Below are 20,222 nucleotides of genomic sequence, written 5' to 3' on the forward strand. Positions count from 1 at the left end.
ATCGTCTTTACTCTTTACAATATTGATCATGTTCTGCAGAACAGGGGAAAGGCCAAAGCCTATTTTTCGGCATCTTACAACAAAATCCAATATAATATCCCTAATAATAACTACTAATATAGTACAGTTTCGATAGATTCTACACATTTGCAGTACTTACGAGTTCAATTTTGCTGATTCGCCAGAGAAAAGGTATATCCTGGAACTGCTTAAATATTCCTTTCAGGTTCACCATCACAATTGCAGCTAACGCAGTCTACAAGAAAGTATTTTGAGTTTGAAATCAAGAGGTTTGAGAATGCAGCAATGCAGGTTTTTCATTAAGCAAGAAACTCTACTTCTCTATCACTCTTCCTTTAAAAACTAACTTTTTGAAAATTTTGTGTCCTAATATCTCCTTATACAACCCAATATTAAATTCTAGTTTGATGATGGGGGATGTGAAGCTCATTTGGATGTTTACTACATAAATGTAAAGCACTATAATTGCAAGTTGTTGCTCTGGTTATTTTATATTTTTGTTCCCTCCCACTCAGCACCAAAACATTTTACAGCCATTAAGTTTCTAGGACCGTTATCCCCAAGTTCAATTTATTTCTTGTTCAAGTTTTTATTAATTGTACATTTGTGTTTATGATGGATTACCACTGAACTTCACAAGCTGCGGACTTTGGTACAAAATTGCTATTTTTGTTTATATAAAAAGGAATAGAGTGGCTAGAGTGAATGTTGGACCCTTGGAGGACGAGAGGGAGGAGTTAATAGTGGGAAATGAGGATATGGCTGAGTCTTTAAATAAGTTTTTTGTGTCGGTCTTCACGGTGGAGGACACAAATAGTTTGCCAAATATTAACGATAGAGGGTTGGCAGCAGGAGAAATACTTAATACGATTAATGTTACCAGAGAGGCAGTGCTGGGTAGACTAATGGGACTGAAGGTGGACAAGTCCCCGGGTCCGGATGGAATGCATCCCAGGGTATTGAAAGAAATGTCAGAGGTAATAGTGGATGCGTTAGTGATTATTTATCAAAACTCGTTGCATTCTGGGGTAGTGCCGGTTGATTGGAAAACGGCTAATGTTACGCCGCTGTTTAAAAAAAGGAGATAAAAGGCGGGTAACTATAGGCCGGTCAGCTTAACGTCTGTAGTAGGGAAAATGCTGGAATCCATTATTAAGGAGGAGATAGCAGGGCATCTGGATAGAAATGGTTCGGTCAATCAGATGCAGCATGGATTCATGAGGGGAAAGTCGTGCTTGACGAACATGTTGGATTTTTATGAAGATGTGACTAAGGCGGTTGATGGAGGAGAACCGGTGGATGCGGTGTTTTTGGATTTCCAAAAGGCGTTTGATAAGGTGCCCCATAAAAGGCTGCTGAAGAAGATTAGGGCACACGGAGTTGGGGGTAGTGTGTTAAAGTGGATTGGGGACTGGCTATCCGACAGGAAGCAAAGAGTTGGAATAAATGGGTGTTTTTCCGGTTGGAGGAAGGTAACTAGTGGCGTGCCGCAGGGATCGGTACTCGGGCCGCAACTGTTTACCATTTATATAGATGATCTGGAGGAGGGGACGGAGTGTAGGGTAACGAAGTTTGCAGACGACACAAAGATAAGTGGAAAAGTGAATCGTGTGGAGGACGGAGAAGATCTGCAGAGAGATTTGGACAGGCTGAGTGAGTGGGCGAGGATATGGTAAATGGAGTATAACGTTGATAAATGCGAGGTTATACACTTTGGAGGAAATAATAACAAATGGGATTACTATCTCAATGGAAACAAATTAAAACATGCTACCGTGCAAAGGGACCTGGGGGTCCTTGTGCATGAGACGCAAAAGCCCAGTCTGCAGGTACAACAGGTGATCAAGAAGGCAAATGGGATGTTGGCCTATATTGCGAGGGGGATAGAATATAAAAGCAGGGATGTCTTGATGCACCTGTACAGGGCATTGGTGAGGCCGCAGCTGGAATACTGTGTGCAGTATTGGTCCCCTTATATGAGGAAGGATATATTGGCATTGGAGGGAGTGCAGAGAAGGTTCACCAGGTTGATACCGGAGATGAGGGGTTTGGATTATGAGGAGAGGCTGAGGAGATTGGGTTTGTACTCGTTGGAGTTTAGAAGGATGAGGGGGGATCTTATGGAGACTTATAAGATAATGCGGGGGCTGGATAGGGTGGAGGCGGAGAGATTCTTTCCACTTAGTAAGGAAGTTAAAACTAGAGGACACAGCCTCAAAATAAAGGGGGGGTCGGTTTAAGACAGAGTTGAGGAGGAACTTCTTCTCCCAGAGGGTGGTGAATCTCTGGAATTCTCTGCCCACTGAGGTGGTGGAGGCTACCTCGCTGAATATGTTTAAAGCGCGGATGGATGGATTCCTGAGCGGTAAGGGAATTAAGGGTTATGGGGATCAGGCGGGTAAGTGGTACTGATCCACGTCAGATCAGCCATGATCTTATTGAATGGCGGGGCAGGCTCGAGGGGCTAGATGGCCTACTCCTGCTCCTATTTCTTATGTTCTTATGTTCTTATGGGTCCACAATTTGCTTTCCGAAACACAATTGACACAATGAGGTCAATCCTAACAGGAGATGAGATTGGCAAGATATGAAATGGGCAATGCACCTGGAAGTTGGGTATGAAAAGAGGCACAGGTATTAAAATTGGAGCTCAGCAGATTCACTATCTGAACAGCATGTAGGATCTTTGCCAGCAGATGGTCACTCGATGGGTGGCATGGGGGTCAGGACATCATAAGACCATGATCTTTTCATGCAACATTCTTGCTCCCTTGATCCACAAAGAAAACAAAAATAGTAAAAGAAATGTATCTTGATGAGTCTGTTCTAGACTTTGATCAAGCTCCTACTGCCACCACTGCTCTCTACCACGGTCTTATGTTAATATTGCTGTTGCACCTGGGTCAACCCCAGTGACGCTCAATCTAAATAAATAAAGATGGATTCCTGTCAGCTTTGGGTGAATGTCCTTGCAATTTAAAATAGGCAGCAATCAGTCAGGAATCAATGGCCAGTGGGTAATTTCTCATTCCATTTTAACTGCTCTCATTTGGAGACAATCCCCCACTATCTGCCAAGTAGACCATTACAAAATGCCCCCATGTTTTCCCAATGCTAAAATATCAAATCATGTACTGAGATATCAAACAGGCGTAGAATCTCAGAATTGCTACAGCACAGGAGGCCACTATTCAGCCTGTCACATCTACACCAGTTCTCCACGGGAGCAATTTACCTCGTGCCACATCCCACCTTCACCCCACAACTCTGCACATTCTTCATTTTCAGATAACAATCCAATTTCCTCTAATACCTCGATTTAATCTGCCTCCTCCACACTCTCAGGTAGTGCATTCCAGACCCTAACCACTTGCTGGATGAAATATTTACATCTCGCCATTGCCCTTTTTACTATTACCCGAAAATTTGTAAGCCCTCAGATTCTCAATCCTCCCATCAGTCTGTATATTTTTTCTCTATCTACATTGTCCAGACCCCTTATGATTTTGAACAGCTCCATCAAATCTCTGAACCTTCTCTTCTCCCAGGAAAAAAGTCCCAACTTCCCCAATCTATCCAGGTAACTGAGGTGTAGTAGTAATCTAGAGATGTCAGGAGTAGATCAAGCATTGACAATTTTGCATTTTCGAGCAACATACTTCTTTAACATCTGTCATGAACTGACATAAAAAAACAAGAGATGTCAGAAACCTATTGCCGCTAGAATGCACTTATTGGTAAAGTGATGGTGGTAAAAATTGGGGCCATTTAAGAATTGGATCTCCTGTTTTAAGTAGAGCACATGGTGTTTTGGGAAGTCAGATCTAGGATGAGCCAAAATGACCTTCATTATTCTACTTTGTGATCTTGCTCAGTGAAATGAACTGCACATCGGAATAAGGGGAAACGATAACAAACACATATACTTGAAAGTTACTAGGAGTTCCACAAAGTGGTACAAGAGGAAAGAATTATCCATGTGTATCCAGCAATTGAAACATTCATGATGAAAGCAAAATTATTGCAGCTTGCAAGCTGCTTTAAATCAAAAGGAAAATAAATCTCGATTGGAGCATGGAAACCTTTCTGAATTACTTTAAGTCAGCAACACTGGAATACAGAAAAAAATAAGTAAGGTTCCTGCTATATACCATTAACTCTTGCCAAAGGTGCCAGCACAAAAAGAATAGGATCAGGCTCAGTAATTATGCTGGCAGAAGTCAACTAGCCTGCCAACATCTGTTCCAAGAGCATACACATGAATAGCAGCTATACAAGTAAGGTACTGGAGAACAAGTGCTTGTGCAGCCATACCTTTGAGTCAAGGCATTTCAGAAGAAGGGAAGAAAACTTGGAGGAAGAGAGGAGAAAAGTTTTTTTATTTTAAATATTTTAGCAACGTTACAAATATAACGCTACAAAGGATAAAGAACGTTCTAAACTTAGACATACCTGAGGTAAAGATTCGAAGAGATAACCAATTGCAACAATGACCACCAACACAACTAAGGCAGATATTCCTCCAGCAATCTACAAAAAAAAATAAAGCAAATTTAACCAACAGGAAATAAAGTATTTTGCGCTCTCTCTTCCCATCATCAATTTGGGTTCACAATGAAATTGTATGATTAGCTTCTAAGGCTCAACAAGCATCACATTCTAATGCTACTAGGAAGCATACTCGAATAATCTCAAGTGATTCCCTTTCAGAGTGACAAAGAGATCAAAAGAAAATAAAGGTTACCGAGAAGTATAAACGGGTCAGGGTTACAGTGTTTGTATGTGAATTTACAAAGCATTAAAAATAGAATTTGAGATCATCAGGCACTAATTAGAATAAAGGCCCATAACATTATAGCCTAAGTGATCTATGATCGAACAATAGTACATTTTAAATACAAGACCGCAGAGATATAGACCAACCAAATAAGCAATCCCAATAAGTGAAAGACCCAAGTTCAGACTGTGGACTCTGGGTTGAAACCCAACAGAATACTCACATCCTGGATGTTGGTAGCCAACCAGCAACACAATGGCTGTGGGAACCCAAAATAACTTTCCTGCTATACTCTAATACCAGGGTGTTACCTGGTATGGACCAGGGTGTTACCTGGTATGGACCAGGGTGTTACCTGGTATGGACCAGGGTGTTACCTGGTATGGACCAGGGTGTTACCTGGTATGGACCAGGGTGTTACCTGGTATGGACCAGGGTGTTACCTGGTATGGACCAGGGTGTTACCTGGTATGGACCAGGGTGTTACCTGGTATGGACCAGGGTGTTACCTGGTATGGACCAGGGTGTTACCTGGTATGGACCAGGGTGTTACCTGGTATGGACCAGGGTGTTACCTGGTATGGACCAGGGTGTTACCTGGTATGGACCAGGGTGTTACCTGGTATGGACCAGGGTGTTACCTGGTATGGAGGGGCTTAGTTATGAGGAGAGATTGGGTAAACTGGGGTTGTTCTCCCTGGAAAGACGGAAGAGGAGGGGAGACTTAATAGAGGTGTATAAAATTATGAAAGGCATAGATAGGGTGAACAGTGGGAAGCTTTTCCCCAGGTCGGTGGTGACGTTCACGAGGGGTCATAGGTTCAAGGTGAGGGAGGGGGGGGGCGGGGGGGGGGATTTAACACAGATATCAGACGGACATATTTTACACAGAGGGTGGTGGGGGCCTGGAATGCGCTGCCAGGCAAGGTGGTGGAGGCGGACACACTGGGAACGTTTACGACTTATCTAGACAGCCATATGAACGGAGTGGGAATGGAGGGATACAAAAGAATGGTCTAGTTTGGACCAGGGAGCGGCGTGGGCTTGGAGGGCCGAAGGGCCTGTTCCTGTGCTGTATTGTTCTTTGTTTTATATGGGAATAAACACTAACAGCTTACATAAAATGTCTTATGACCTTAAAAGGAGCTTTCACATGAAAGACCGTCAGACTGTTAAACAGACTGCAAATCCTTCCAATACTTTGCATTATGCCCCAGTGTATAGAGGCATGTTTAAAAAAAGATGCCATTCTAAAAATTAATTAATGCTTGCCATAGAATAGAACAGCCTACAAATTTATACCTGAGTTTTTCCTCCTGTGCTCTCTTGTACAAGGCTTCGAGACATCGAGGCAGTGACAGGAAATGTTTGGAAAAAGGATCCAATAGAATTGCAAATACCTAATGCAATAAGTTCCTAGAGAAAGGAAATAAAAAAAATAAATTCTGTTTTAAATGGCTAGAAAATAGTTACGTATGTTAATATATACAGATACTGAAACACACTTGCAATTTTAACTCAGCTAACATTCTGGGAGTCTGGGTTCAAATCCTGCCATGGCAGATGGGGGGGGGATTTGAATTTAATAAAAAATATCTGGAATTAAGAATCCACTGATGACCATAAAACTATTGTCGATTGTCGGAAAAACCCATCTGGTTCACTAATGTCCTTTAGGGAAGGAAATCTGCCTTCCTTACCTGGTCTGGCCTACACATGACTCCAGACCCAGAGTAATGTAGTTGACTCTTACATGCCCTCAGGCAACTGGGGATGGGCAATAAAAGCTGGCCAGCCAGCAACAACCAACGAATGAATTTTTAAAAATTGCATAGAATGCAGTTTACTCTGAGCAAAGTGAACATAGTTTCTAGAAACTAACATACAAAACAACAATTTTAAAGAAATGAAATTTTATATTCCTCAGGCTAATTGTCAAGAGTATTCCAACTGAATGAAACCCAATTCCTAGACCAGCACTTTTTTTAAAAAAAAGATTTACCCTCCCCACATTTTACAACTTTTGTCCCTTTCATCACCAAACTGACTTAATATCTGAACCAAACAAGCCAAGATGACCCGAGTGCAAAAAACACATTTCTGCAATTCTGAAATTAGAATCATCTTTTCAAAATAATAAAATTTATAAACTTTATTACAAATGAAGATTTTCCCAACAATGGCTTTATATTGCAGTTTCAGATGTCATTACTGCAAAATTATTTTATAATTAGGCTTGCCAAAACATTGGTTATAAAATGGTGATGTCTATGAAGTTGAAAACATAAAATTGCACTTATTACCTGATTACCATTTACACTGTAGCCATGTCTCAAAGCAAATATCTTTGCCATTGATATAGTCATTGAGAACCCAACTACTGCAATTGCCACAGAATCTGTAAATATTTTAGGGAGTAGGCTGGCGTCGGGTAGAACTGGAGCCCTCAACCTGAAATAGTGACAAATGTATTAAAATTAGCTGCACTTAAAAGCCAGAAGCAAAATGATGCTTTTGCAGTTTCACATGCTAAAAGCACACCTAATAATGAAACCTGTGACCAAGAAGATTGTCAACAACTGGATTCAGGAGGTAAAAATGCAATTCCTATATCTCCCACAAAGAAGACAAGGGTCAGGTTGCAAAATAGAAATAAACATCTAAATTTTAATCCAAGCAGAACATTTAATAAGGAAGCCAAGGACAGAATGTGCTCCATTAATTAAGTGACAGGTGGAACAGACCTAGGAGCAGTAGTACGTTGCTGCTTGTAAAAGACAGTGGGTATTAACAGAATTATTGGCCAATGGCTGAGCAGATAATATTATGGATAGTTAGTGGATTTATTATCCTCCTACTCAAGTGTAGGGGATAAATATCCATAGTTGTAAGAATAAGGCAATTCTTGCAATAGGACAATGACCTACTTAGTTGTAAGAATAGGACAAAGGGAAACAGACAAAACTAATAAAAAAGTGCAAGATGGAGGTTTTCCTTCAAGTAGTAATATACGGATTGAACTCATATAGTGCTATGGAAGCATAAACCATCATTCTTGGTACACTTGAATTTCAGGCCTAAGACAGATCCACTTTTAATTCATTCACAGGGTATGGGTGTCATTGGTAAGCCTCAGCAGTGGCTCAGTTGATAGCACTTTCAACTCCCATTCAGAAGGTTGTGAATTCATGAGCCACTCCAGATACTTGAGCAAAAAATCTAGACTGACAGTCCAGTTCAGCACTATGGGAGGGCTGACCTGTCCAAGGTGTCAATTTTCAGATATATCTGCCTGCTCAGGAGGACATATAATGTGTCACGGTACTGTTTCAAAGAGCAGCAAGGAAATTAACTCCAGTGTCCATCTCTCAATCAACAATACAAAAACAGATTATCTCGTCATCATATTGGCACATTATAAAAAGAAACACATTACAACAGTGCTTTACTGGTTGTAAACCACTCTGGGACATCCTGAGGTCATGAAAGGCACTATATAAATGCAAGTCTTGCTTTTTTTAAATTAATAAACACATTTATTGCTCATTCCTATAGAAAAGAGTGGCTTCAGACCATTTTAACCCATTAAGTGTCAACCATGTTGCCATAAGGCTGGAGTCACAAGTAGGCCAGATCGAGGAAGGATGACAGATTTCCATCCCTAAGATAGACAATTGAAAGCAGATTTTTACAGCAAACTGGTCATTTCCCAGTCATCGTTGCTGAAACTAGTTTAAAATAACCAAATTCAAATTCCCCATTTATTGCAGTGGGATTTGTACTCAGCTCCAACTCGTCAGTCCGGACTTCTAGATTACCAGTAGAATAACAATCGTCACACTACATTCCTCCCTGAGATGTGGATACATTTTGGGATATATTTATATATCTTACGAGATGAGGTGGACCAAATTAGGATCTCTCCAAGTACCAAATGACAAAGATGCAGAATATGACAGAGGTGGACAAAATCTGGGAAAAGATATATAACCTTGCATTCAATATCAGATCACTGATTTATGTTAGAACATCAGGGCCTTTTTTGAAGGATTGCTTATTCCATTGTATTGGAGTTATGGCCAAAAATGCTACACACATAGTGGAGTATACACTAGGGCAGCACGGTGGCATAGTGGTTAACACTCCTGCCTCACTGCACCAGGGATCCAGGTTTGGGTGCGCCTCATAGCCTCCCTTTGCACTGTAGAGGCTCGATGGTTCCATACAGAGAACAGGTAGAAGAATTGGAAGATTAATCAACTATAATCAGAGCTGAACACCATTTAATGGATTTGATTTTCAGATTCAAAAATGTTCCATTCCTCAACAACGGAATTTACGAAATAGGTCTTGCAAATTTAAAATTCCTTTTAAAAACTACCACTGCTAGATTGTACTTCATAGAATCATTAAGTCATTTGGCCAGAACTGCCTGTGCCATTCTTTGAAAGAGTTATCCCGTCTTACCCTGCTCTTTCTCCATAATAGCTCTGCATCTCTTCCCCAATTATATATCCAATTTTCTTTGAATTTACTTCCACCTCCCTTTCTGACAGTGCATTCTAGATCAAAGCACACTCCATAAAATAAAATCTTTATCTTTCCTCTGTTATACAACCGGCATGAGAGGAGTATTATTGTAATATACATGTATAATATAGTTTATATATTGTGAAATATACACAATATATAAAGTGTATATTTTTACACATTTGGATATTGAAAATGGTGAGTAGTCTCAAAACTCTGGTGGGAGTATTGACAAAGCTTCATTCAACTCGCAAAACATGAAAACCCCAGATATCCCCAAACTTGAGTGAAAAAACAGCAGTAGGTACATTTGAATATCCACAAACACATTTACTGTAAAGAGATTGTTTATGACCAAGAAGTTTGAATGAATACATTATGAACATGAACAATTTTCCCTCCATAAATCACTTGTTTTCTCCTCATAGCTGGTTCTGTCCTGTTAACCCACACTCTACTCCCAAACTGACGATCGTCAGAAATATTAACTCACGACCCTACACAGAAGGAAGGATGGCTAGCTTTGTTTATGGTGAGTGAAACATGCATGTTCCAAATGCTCTCAAGCGCTCAGAAACACACAAGTTGAATTTGATACCAACACCTATGATACTATATTTGGAGTGACATCCCAAACTAGGGGTGAACTCTGTCCCTTCCACCCAAAAACGTGAACTACATCCTCCTCTTCCCCCTCCACCCCCATGAAGCTGCAACTACATACACCCCATTTTAAGACTTGGGACTCCTCAATTCTTGTGAACAAAATATTTAAACCCAAAAGAATCAACACTAACCTCTTGACACCCAAACCAAAAAAACAGCTGTGTATTCCCTTCTACCCAGGAAAGTCTCCTATTGTCTCGTATTCACCCATCCTTCCTGCCATCAGTCTCATGGAACACCAATCCCTTACGCAGAGCCAAAGATTAATTCTACCGCCACTCATCTCCTTCCCATCCACCTCCTTATCACCTCTCCCCCATCAAGTCAACTTATCGCCGTGCCTTCTAACACTGATAAAAGAAACAATGTAAAAAAAAACTTGACTTTGTGCATGCAACCAAAAGGATATCGATCAGTGTTACAGAATTCTGAAACTGATTAATCATTTGGATAATTAGCCCTGCATGTTTTCCCTACCCTGTGGGGATGTCTCCAACAATAGCCACTTTATAGTTGTCCGTAAGGTTCATCCCAGCAGAAACACCGGTGCTGACAATTATCTAAAAAGAAAAACCACAAGGTTACAATCTATATTTTAATTGGAAAAGATAGTTTTTCTTTCAATGTAGTAAAAATAACCATGACAACAATAATAAGTGAAGAACTTCCCAAGCCAGAAAAATAACTAAATATGGATTGCTTCACTGATCTCTCATGTCAGAGCCTTTTGACTGGATTCCAGTCACTGCTCTTATAGAATGAAGAGATTGGTGAGGGTGGGGAGAGCCAGTAGGTGCTGTTGCGCTTCTTTAATGCTCATTTAACTAGGGACTTAGTGCCATTATGTCTTGGCTGTGGCTCAAAAGGTATTACTCCCACCGTGGAAAGTTGCTTCAGAGATTTCATAGAATTATACAATACAGGTGATCATATGGACCAATGTGCCTGCAGTGGCTCTTTTGAAAGAGCTGCCCAGTTAGTCCCTGTCCACTGCACAGATCTCTTCTTCAAAAGCTTAGCAAATTTTTTCCTGGAAGTTTGATCAAATCTGATTCACCACCCTTTTAGGCAGTGTCTTCCCAATCATCACAGTTCACCGAGTTAAAAAATTTCTCATTTGGAATCCAGTTCCTTTGGCATTTGCCCGAATTCTTGAGCCTTGCGTTATTGATCCACCTGCCACTGATAATAGTCACCTTATTTATTCTATCAAAATTCTTAATGATTTAAATCCCATTTACTTTTCTTTGCTTTGAGAACAACCCTAACTTCTCCAGTCTCTCTACGTAACTTAAGTCCTGCATTCATAGAATCATACAGTGCAGAAGGAGGCAATTTGGCCCAACGAGTCTACGCTGACCACAGTCCCACCCAGGCCCTATCCCCTAACCCCATGCATTTACACTAGTTGGTCCCCCTGACACTAAGGGGTAATTTAGCATGGCCAATCCACCTAACCCACACATCATTGGACTGGCACATAATCTAGTCTGACACACTAGAGAAGTACTGAACAATTCCTTTGCTGTTTAAAGTGTCATTTTTCAGCTGAGAAGTTAAAACAAGGCCCTATCTGTCCTCTCAGATTGACAGAAAAGATCACCTGCCACTGTCACCTGTGATCATCTAGCAGAAGAATTCTCCCCAGCACAGTGGCCAATATTTATGCCTCAATCAATATCATTAAACAGATCTGTCCTTTATACATTGCTGTTTGTGGGATCATGCTGTGTGCACATTACTGTGTTTTCTACATTATAATAGTGTCTCTGCACTTCAAGGAACTCTGTTGGCTAGAAAAAGCATCGAGACATCCTGAAATGATGAAAGGTGCCATTATAAATGCAGGTCTTTCTTTTTTTGGTTCATAAATTGCATTTAAACAGTTGAAATCACTTATTGGCGGGTGGGGAGATCCGACTGTTTTGGGGCAAAGAAATGTAGATCGGCAAGATAGAGCCCATTAAGAAGCAATACATTATCCATAGTTTCAGCAAGCTGAGTAAACTATATGCTCACGCAGTCATACACAAATATCAAGTCAGGATGTGAAACCTGACACAATGTTAAACCAATCTCTACGTTCAGCAGTGCTGCTAATGCACAAGTCAAAAAATCTTCAGGAAAAAAAAAAGGAGCTTTGCACTTACCACAATAAGTTCCACAGGAATGGGAGCAGGAAATTTATCTTTACATCGGGCATTTAATTCTTTCACCCCGAACAGGCCAACTATACAAATTATCCCGACAATTAACGATGCAATATTCGTTTCTTTAATATTGGAACACACAGCAATAAAAGTCTGGAACACAAGTTAGAATTAGCCGTCACCAAAGTGCATGTGAAAAGCTAAAATGAAATTTTAAACAATTAACAGGTCACTGTTCTATCAGAGCCTCTCAGCTTTCAGAGAAAGGTGTTTACCCAGGAGGATTAAAATCCACCTTTGGCTGGAGGAAGAGCCAGTTATTAGGGACTTGAAAAGCTGCTCTATGCACAAGATTAAAAAGAGCAAAAGAAATGAAGATGGGTAAATAAACAAATGGAAAAGATGGTTTGATTTTTCCTCTTCGCCATAACTGCATTAGAACAAAACATGATCATCAAAACATGAAATTCAAGGTTTGTAAAAAGGTTCGTTTTTAAAAAAAATAAAAGGTATTCAGCTACTTACATAAATTGCCGACAGCTGTCCAGTAAATCTTTTAGTTTTGATTCCCAGAAGGTACTTCAACTGAGACACAAAGACATGCACGGCTGCAGCGGTAGTGAAACCTCGTACTAAAGGTTCAGCCAGGAAAACAACTACAGACCCAAAATGTAGAAGGCCAAGGCAAAACTGCTCAAGAAGAAAACAAAATTAATCTGAGAAACAAACCAGATATGATCAAAGTAGAACAGATTTACTTTATGTTCATCTGTTTGCTGGTATCTTTCAATCTTCTTTAACCAGAAGGATGAATCAAACAGGGCCTTGGATTTGTAGAATGTTAGTCATTGTAGCCACACAGGTTTGAGTGAAAGTTTATTGATCAAAGATAAGAGAATCTCAATGCAGGCAGGTATCAGCTCACAATTAGGCATAGCAGTAAAGTTTACATTTGAGTTTCTCTTTTGATTTTCCTTATTTCCCAATTACCTGCATAATTCCTGAAATGAATGTCGTAGCTGCTGCTATTTTAACTCTCATTGCATCTCTTGCCTCATGCGACCCAGAGCTATTAGTTGCATTCATAGAAGAATCATCAAACATTTCATCGGGGGCAAGTCTTACAGCAACTCCACCAACCATCAAACTAATTACTGCAAAGGTGCCTAGGATAAGGAACAAAGAACTTCAATTATCACCATGACACTGGTTCCTTCTACTTATGCTAGAGAATATAGCCTGTGGGAATGTTTTTGGCTTCTTATGGGAACACCATCACCCGAAAGTTCCCCTCAAGTCACTCACCATCTTGATTTGGAAGTGCATCGCCTTTCCTCACTGGGTCAAAATCCTGGCACTGTGGACGCATCTATGTCACATGGGCTGCAGTAATTCAAGAAGGCAGCTCAACACCACCTTCTCAAGAACAATAGGGATGGGCAATAAATAATGGCCTAACCAGCGACCCCCACATCCCATGGGAAAAATAAAGTTCCATTTTTGACTGTTGGATTGAAAACAATCAATGCTAAATGTCAAATTGAACAGATTATCGGATTTGGGTTTAAATTGGAATGTCAAGCAAAAGACTGAATAATGCGCGCACTGGCAATGTTTAAATAAAGGAACGATGTTCTCTCATTTTTTGTACAAAAAATAATAATTTGGCAATGTTAAAATAGGGTCATTAATTCACCACTGCAATATGGCTTAATATAAAAGCAACATTGCATTATTGCCAGCACATACTAAATTCAACATTGTTGAGGCTGGCATTTGTACCCAATGAATTGTGGCATTGAATTTTTAAGCAGAGATGATGCCTTCCCAGTTGGAATTTAGAAGGTCTAATCCAAATGAAGCAGAAACCAGGCTCCCAAGCCCACTACTGAAACCATTACCCTCAGTGAACCTTCAATAAGCCTTGACATCTTCCACTGGCTGGCTGAGTGAAAGATAGTATCAGGCAGGAACTTACAACAGTTAATTGGGGGGAGTCTGTGGGAAGGCAAAGAGACGTCGGGTAAATGGCAGGCTTTCAAAAGTATGTTAACCAGGGTTCAGGGTAAACACATTCCTCTTAGAGTGAAGGGCAAGGCTGGCAGAAGTAGGGAACCCTGGATGACTCGGGATATTGAGGCCCTGGTCAAGAAGAAGAAAAAAGAGGCACATGACATGCATAGGCAGCTGGGATCAAGCGAATCCCTTGAAGAGTATGGGGGTGTAGGAGTAGAGTTAAGAGAGAAATCAGGAGGGCAAAAAGGGAATACAAGATTGTTTTGGCAGATAAAGCAAAGGAGAATCCAAAGAGCTTCTACAAATACATAAAGGGTAAAAGAGTAACAAGGGAGAGAGTAGGGCCTCTTAAGGATCAACAAGGTCATCTATGTGCGGATCCACAAGGGATGGGTGAGATCCTAAATGAATATTTCTCATCAGTATTTTTTGTTGAGAAAAGCATGGATGTTAGGGAACTTGGGGAAATAATTAGTGATGTCTTGAGGAGTGTACATATTACAGAGAAAACAGTGTTGAAAGTCAAAGCGTATCAAGGTAGATAAATCCCCAGGACATTGTGGGAGGCTAGGGAGGAAATTGAAGAGATATTTGAATCATCAATAGTCACGGGTGAAGTGCCTGAAGATTGGAGGGTGGCAAATGCTGTGCCTTTGTTTAAAAACGGCTGCAGACCAGTGAGCCTCACATCTGTGGTAGAAGGTATTTTGAGAGACAGGATCTACAGGCATTGAGAGACGCAAGGACTGATTAGGGACAGTCAGCATGGCTTTGAGAGTGGAAAATCATGTCTCACAAATTTGAGTTTTTTGAAGGGGTAACCAAGGTAGATGAGGGCAGTGCAGTTGATGTTGTCTACATGGACTTTAGCAAGGCCTTTGATAAGGTACCGCATGGTAGGTTGTTGCACAAGATTAAATCTCACGGGATCCAGGGCGAGATATCTAAATGGATACAAAATTGGCTTCCTAACAGAAGCCAGAGGGTGGTTATAGAGGGTTGTTTTTCAAACTGGAGGCCTGTGACCAGCGGTGTGCTTCAGGGATCAGTGCTGGGCCCACTGTTGTTTGTCATTTATATTAATGATTTGGATGAGAATATAGGAGGCATGGTTAGTAAGTTTGCAGATGACACCAAGATTGGTGGCATAGTGGAGAGTGAAGAAAGTTATATCCAATTGCAACGGGATCTTGATCAATTGGGCCAGTGAGCTGATGAATGGCAAATGAAGTTTAATTTAGACAAATGCGAGGTGATGCATTTTGGTAGATTGAACCAGGGCAGGAATTACTCAGTTAATGATAGGGCATTGGGGAGAGTTACAGAACAAAGAGATCCAGGGGGACATGTTCATAGCTCCTTGGTTGCAGGGTGACCAGGACTGGGAACTGAATATCCAGGGGTATCAGACATTTCGGAAGGATAGACAGGAAGGAAAAGGAAGTGGGGTAGCTCTGTTAGTTGAAGATAACATCAGGGCGGTAGTGAGAGACAATATAGGCTCTAAGGAGCAGAATGTGGAATTGTTGTGGGTGCAGATAAGGAATAGTAAGGGGAGAAAGTCACTGGTGGGCGTCGTCTATAGGCCCCCAAGTAATAACTTTGAGGTGGGTCGGGCTATAAACAAGCAAATAATGGATGAGTGCAAAAACGGAACAGCAATAATCATGGGTGATTTTAACCTGCATATTGATTGGTTGACTCAAGTCGGACGCGGTGGACTTGAGGAAGAGTTCTTAGAATGCTGTCGGGATAGTTTCCTCGAACAGTATGTTACAGAACCTACGAGGGAGCGAGCTATCTTGAATCTGGTCCTGTGTAATGAGACAGGTAAAATTAATGATCTTCTTGTGAGGGATCCTCTTGGAATGAGTGATCACAGTATGGTTGAATTTCTAATACAAATGGTGGGAGAGAAAATAGGGTCCCAAACCAGTGTTCTCTGCTTGACCAGAGGGGAGTACAATAGGATGAGGGCAGAATTAGCTAATGTAGACTGGGAGCGCAGACTAGTTGGTAGGACAGCTGAGCAACAGTGGCGGATTTTTAAGGCGATTTTTCTCAATACTCAGCAAAAATATATTCCTGTGATAAAAAAGGAATGTAAGAAAAGGGATAACCAGCCGTGGATAACTAAGGAAATAAAGGAGAGTATTAAATTAAAAACCGATGCGAACAGAGTGGCCAAAACTAGTGGGGAATTAGAAGATTGGGAAAGCTTTAAAAACAAAGAACTACTAAGAAAGCAATAAAGAAAGGAAAGATAGATTATGAAACTAAACTAGCACAAAATATAAAAACTGATAGTAAAAGTTTTTACAAATATATAAAATGGAAAAGAGTAGCTAAAGTAAATGTTGGACCCTTAGAAGACGAGAAGGGGGATTTAATAATGGGAAACGAGGAAATGGCCGAGACCTTAAACAAGTTTTTGTGTCGGTCTTCACGGTAGAGGACACAAATAGCTTACTGAAAATTGATGGTCGTGGGACTGTAGGGGGTGAGGTCCTTAAAACGATTACTATTACTAAAGAGGTAGTGCTTGGAAGGCTAATGGGACTAAACATAGACAAGTCCCCCAGCCTGGATGGAATGCAACCCAGGGTACTGAAAGAAATGGCAGAAGTAATAGCGGATGCGTTGGTTGTAATTTATCAAAATTCCCGGGACTCTGAGGAAGTGCTGGCTGATTGGAAAACAGCTAATGTGACGCCACTGTTTAAAAAAAGGAGGTAGACAAAAGGCGGGAAACTACAGGCCAGTTAGCTTAACGTCCGTAGTTGAGAAATTGCTGGAATCCATCATTAAACAAGAAATAGCAGGACACCTGGAAAAAAATGGTTAGATCAAGCAGACGCAGCATGGATTCATGAAGGGAAAGTCATGTTTGACGAATTTACTGGATTTTTATGAAGATGTAACGAGTGCAGTTGACAGAGGGGAACCGGTGGATGTGGTGTTTTTGGATTTCCAGAAGGTGTTCGATAAGGTGCCTCACAAAAGGTTGCTGCAGAAGATTAGGGCACATGGAGTTGGGAGTGAAGTGTTAGCGTGGATTGACTATCTAACAAGAAGCAGAGTTGGAATAAATGGGTGTTTTTCTGGTTGGCAGTTGGTGACTAGTTACGTGCCGCAGGGATCGGTACTGGGGCCTCAACTGTTTACCATATACATAGACGATCTGGAGGAGGGGACTGAGTTTAGGGTAACAAAGTTTGCGGATGATACAAAGATGAGTGGGAAAGCGAATTGCGTGGAGGATGCGGAAAGTCTGCAGAGATTTGGATAAGCTAAGTGAGTGGGCGAGGATCTGGCAGATGGAGTATATCATCGACAAGTGTGAGGTTATCCACTTTGGAAGGAACAATAGTAAAATGGACTATTATTTAAATGGTGAAAAATTACAACATGCTACTGTGCAGAGGGACCTGGGGGTCCTTGTGCATGAATCGCAAAAACTCAGTTTGCAGGTGCAGCAGGTGATCAAGAAGGCAAATAGAATGTTGGCCTTTATCGTGAAGGGGATGGAGTATAAAAGCAGGGAGGTCTTGCTGCAATTGTACAAGGTACTGGTGAGGCCACAACTGGAGTAGTGTGTGCAATTTTGGTCCCCTTATTTCTGGAAGGATGCATTGGCCTTGGAGTGATTACAGAGAAGGTTTACCGGGTTGATACCGGAGATGAGGGGGTTAACTTATGTGGAGGGATTGAGTAGATTGGGCCTGTACTCGTTGGAGTTTAGAAGGCTGAGGGGAGATCTTATAGAGACATATAAGATAATGAAGGGGCTAGACAGGATAGAGGCAGAGAGATTCTTTCCACTTAGAAAGGAAACAAGAACTAGAGGACACAGCCTCAAAATAAGGGGGAGTCAGTTTAGGACAGAGTTGAGGAGGAACTTCTTCTCTCAGAGGGTAGTGAATCTCTGGAATTCTCTGCCCATTGAAGCAGTGGAGGCTACCTTGTTAAATATGTTTAAGTCACAGGTAGATAGATTTCTGATCAATAAGGGAATTAAGGGTTATGGGGAACAGGCGGGTAAGTGGAACTAAACCACTATCAGATCAGCCATGATCTTATTGAATGGCGGGGCAGGCTCGAGGGGCTAGATGGCCTACTCCTGCTCCTATTTCTTATGTTCTTATGAAAGTAGAGTCACAGGTGGACAGAGTGGTGAAGGCGGCATTCGGCATGCTTGGCTTCATCAGTCAGAACATTGAATACAGGAGTTGGAATGTCTTGTTGAAGTTGTACAAGGCATTGGTAAGGCCACACTTGGAATACTGTGTGCAATTCTGGTCACCCTATTACAGAAAGGATATTATTAAACTAGAAAAAGTGCAGAAAAGATTTACTAGGATGCTACCAGGACTTGATGGATTCAGTTAAAAGGAGAGGCTGGATAGACTAGGACTTTTTTCTCTGGAGCGTAGGAGGCTGAAGGGCGATCTTATAGAGGTCTATAAAATAATGAGGGGCACAGATCAGCTAGATAGTCAATATCTTTTCCCAATATCTAAAACTAGAGGGCATAGGTTTAAGGTGAGAGGAGAGAGATACAAAAGTGTTCAGAGGGGCAATTTTTTCACACAGAGCGTGGTGAGTGTCTGGAACAAGCTTCCAGAGGTAGTAGTAGAGGCGGGTACAATTTTGTCTTTTAAAAAGCATTTAGATAGTTACATGGGTACGATGGGTATAGAGGGATATGGGCCAAATGCGGGCAATTGGGATTAGTTTATTAGCTTAAGGGTTTAAAAAAAAAAGGGCGGCATGGACAAGTTGGGCCAAAGGGCCTGTTTCCATGCTGTAAACCTCTGACTCTATGACATTATCCCTTCCTGACTTCTCTGCAGCCTTTGACATGGTTGACTGCACCATCCTATAAAATCTCTTCATCAGGATCCAGGTCAGTGGGGCTGTGCTCGAACGATTCCACTCATACCTATTCTATCATAGCCACGTAACCTCCAAAATGGCTTCGCTTCTGAGCCCCTTGGCTTTGTTTTTCCTCATCAACATGTTCCCCCATGGTGAAGTAATCGAAACTATCAGGTCAGGTTCAAAATACATGCCACCAGCTTTCTAAATTCTTTGGTGTTGTCATTCCAGACACTAACTCATCATTAATTCATTCCTCCTTCTTGATCGATGTCTCAGCTTGAACCAAACTGCTCTCAATCATTCTACTGGACCCAAAACGGAGGTCAGCTTTCCAAATCTATATCTCCACCATCACAAAGACAACCAACTTCCATCACTAATGTTTCCCCATCTCAGCCCAATTGTCACCAAAACCCATTCACATATGCCTTTGGCACCTCCGAGATTCCACTATTCAATGCTCTTCTGGTCGGTCTCCTATCTGAACTTTAGCACAGCCATAATCAAACCTAGAAAAAGTTTCTATACTTGATCTACTCTGCCTGCCTATTGCCCCATGTTGCCAATTTAGAATTCTAATCCTTATATTTAAATCACATTTTGGCCTCCCCCATATCTAACTTCCTCGAGCCAACAATTTTCTGAAAAAAACTAAATGGTGGTCAAATCCGCAAAACTCTAGGCCCAAGGATCTTTCTCCAGCTCCTTCAACCTTCCTTAAAACCCATTTCTGATCAACCTTTTTGACATGCATCACATACCATTGCATTTCTAAAATTAAGCATCCACTCTTGTCGGAATATAATCCTGTGCAGCACCTTGGCATGTTTTTCTACATTCTACATTAAAAGCATTACATAAATTACATAAGTTTATTAAACAAAAGCAGAAAAATGTGACAAGTTATTTTAGCCACTAAATAGACTAAGTAGAACAATGACATATCTAAAACTCAAATACAACATACCTATTGATACATGTCTTGATGACCCAAAGATCATGTATAACAGGGGAGGAAAAAATGAAGTATAGAGCCCAAACACAGGGGGCACAGCCGCCAATATGGCATATGCTAAACCTAAAGAGAAAAGAAAAGAAACAAGCATAGCTAACATTATTTAACAAAAGAACAAATATACCACCAAATAATGGAGGAACCAAGTAGAAAGCAAAATTAACAG

The 20,222-nt window shown here is 41.0% G+C and overlaps 1 protein-coding gene across 5 annotated transcripts in view; it reads right to left on the reverse strand.

Moving 5' to 3' along the window:
- The window catches only part of slc26a5 (solute carrier family 26 member 5), a 70,066-nt gene that overhangs the window by 20,303 nt on the left and 29,541 nt on the right, over positions 1-20,222 (reverse strand). For all 5 annotated transcript variants that reach the window (XM_078235629.1, XM_078235628.1, XM_078235627.1 and 2 more), the window contains 9 exons: positions 20,009-20,119; positions 13,135-13,310; positions 12,670-12,834; positions 12,145-12,297; positions 10,472-10,554; positions 7,102-7,249; positions 6,101-6,214; positions 4,474-4,551; positions 161-256 (listed from right to left, as the gene is read on the reverse strand). In XM_078235629.1, coding sequence (XP_078091755.1) covers positions 161-256; positions 4,474-4,551; positions 6,101-6,214; positions 7,102-7,249; positions 10,472-10,554; positions 12,145-12,297; positions 12,670-12,834; positions 13,135-13,310; positions 20,009-20,119 — 1,124 coding nt within the window. The remainder of the gene's footprint in view (positions 1-160; positions 257-4,473; positions 4,552-6,100; positions 6,215-7,101; positions 7,250-10,471; positions 10,555-12,144; positions 12,298-12,669; positions 12,835-13,134; positions 13,311-20,008; positions 20,120-20,222) is intronic.

Source organism: Mustelus asterias, chromosome 19 (genome assembly GCF_964213995.1).
Source record: "Mustelus asterias chromosome 19, sMusAst1.hap1.1, whole genome shotgun sequence".
NCBI classification, from domain to species: domain Eukaryota; kingdom Metazoa; phylum Chordata; class Chondrichthyes; order Carcharhiniformes; family Triakidae; genus Mustelus; species Mustelus asterias.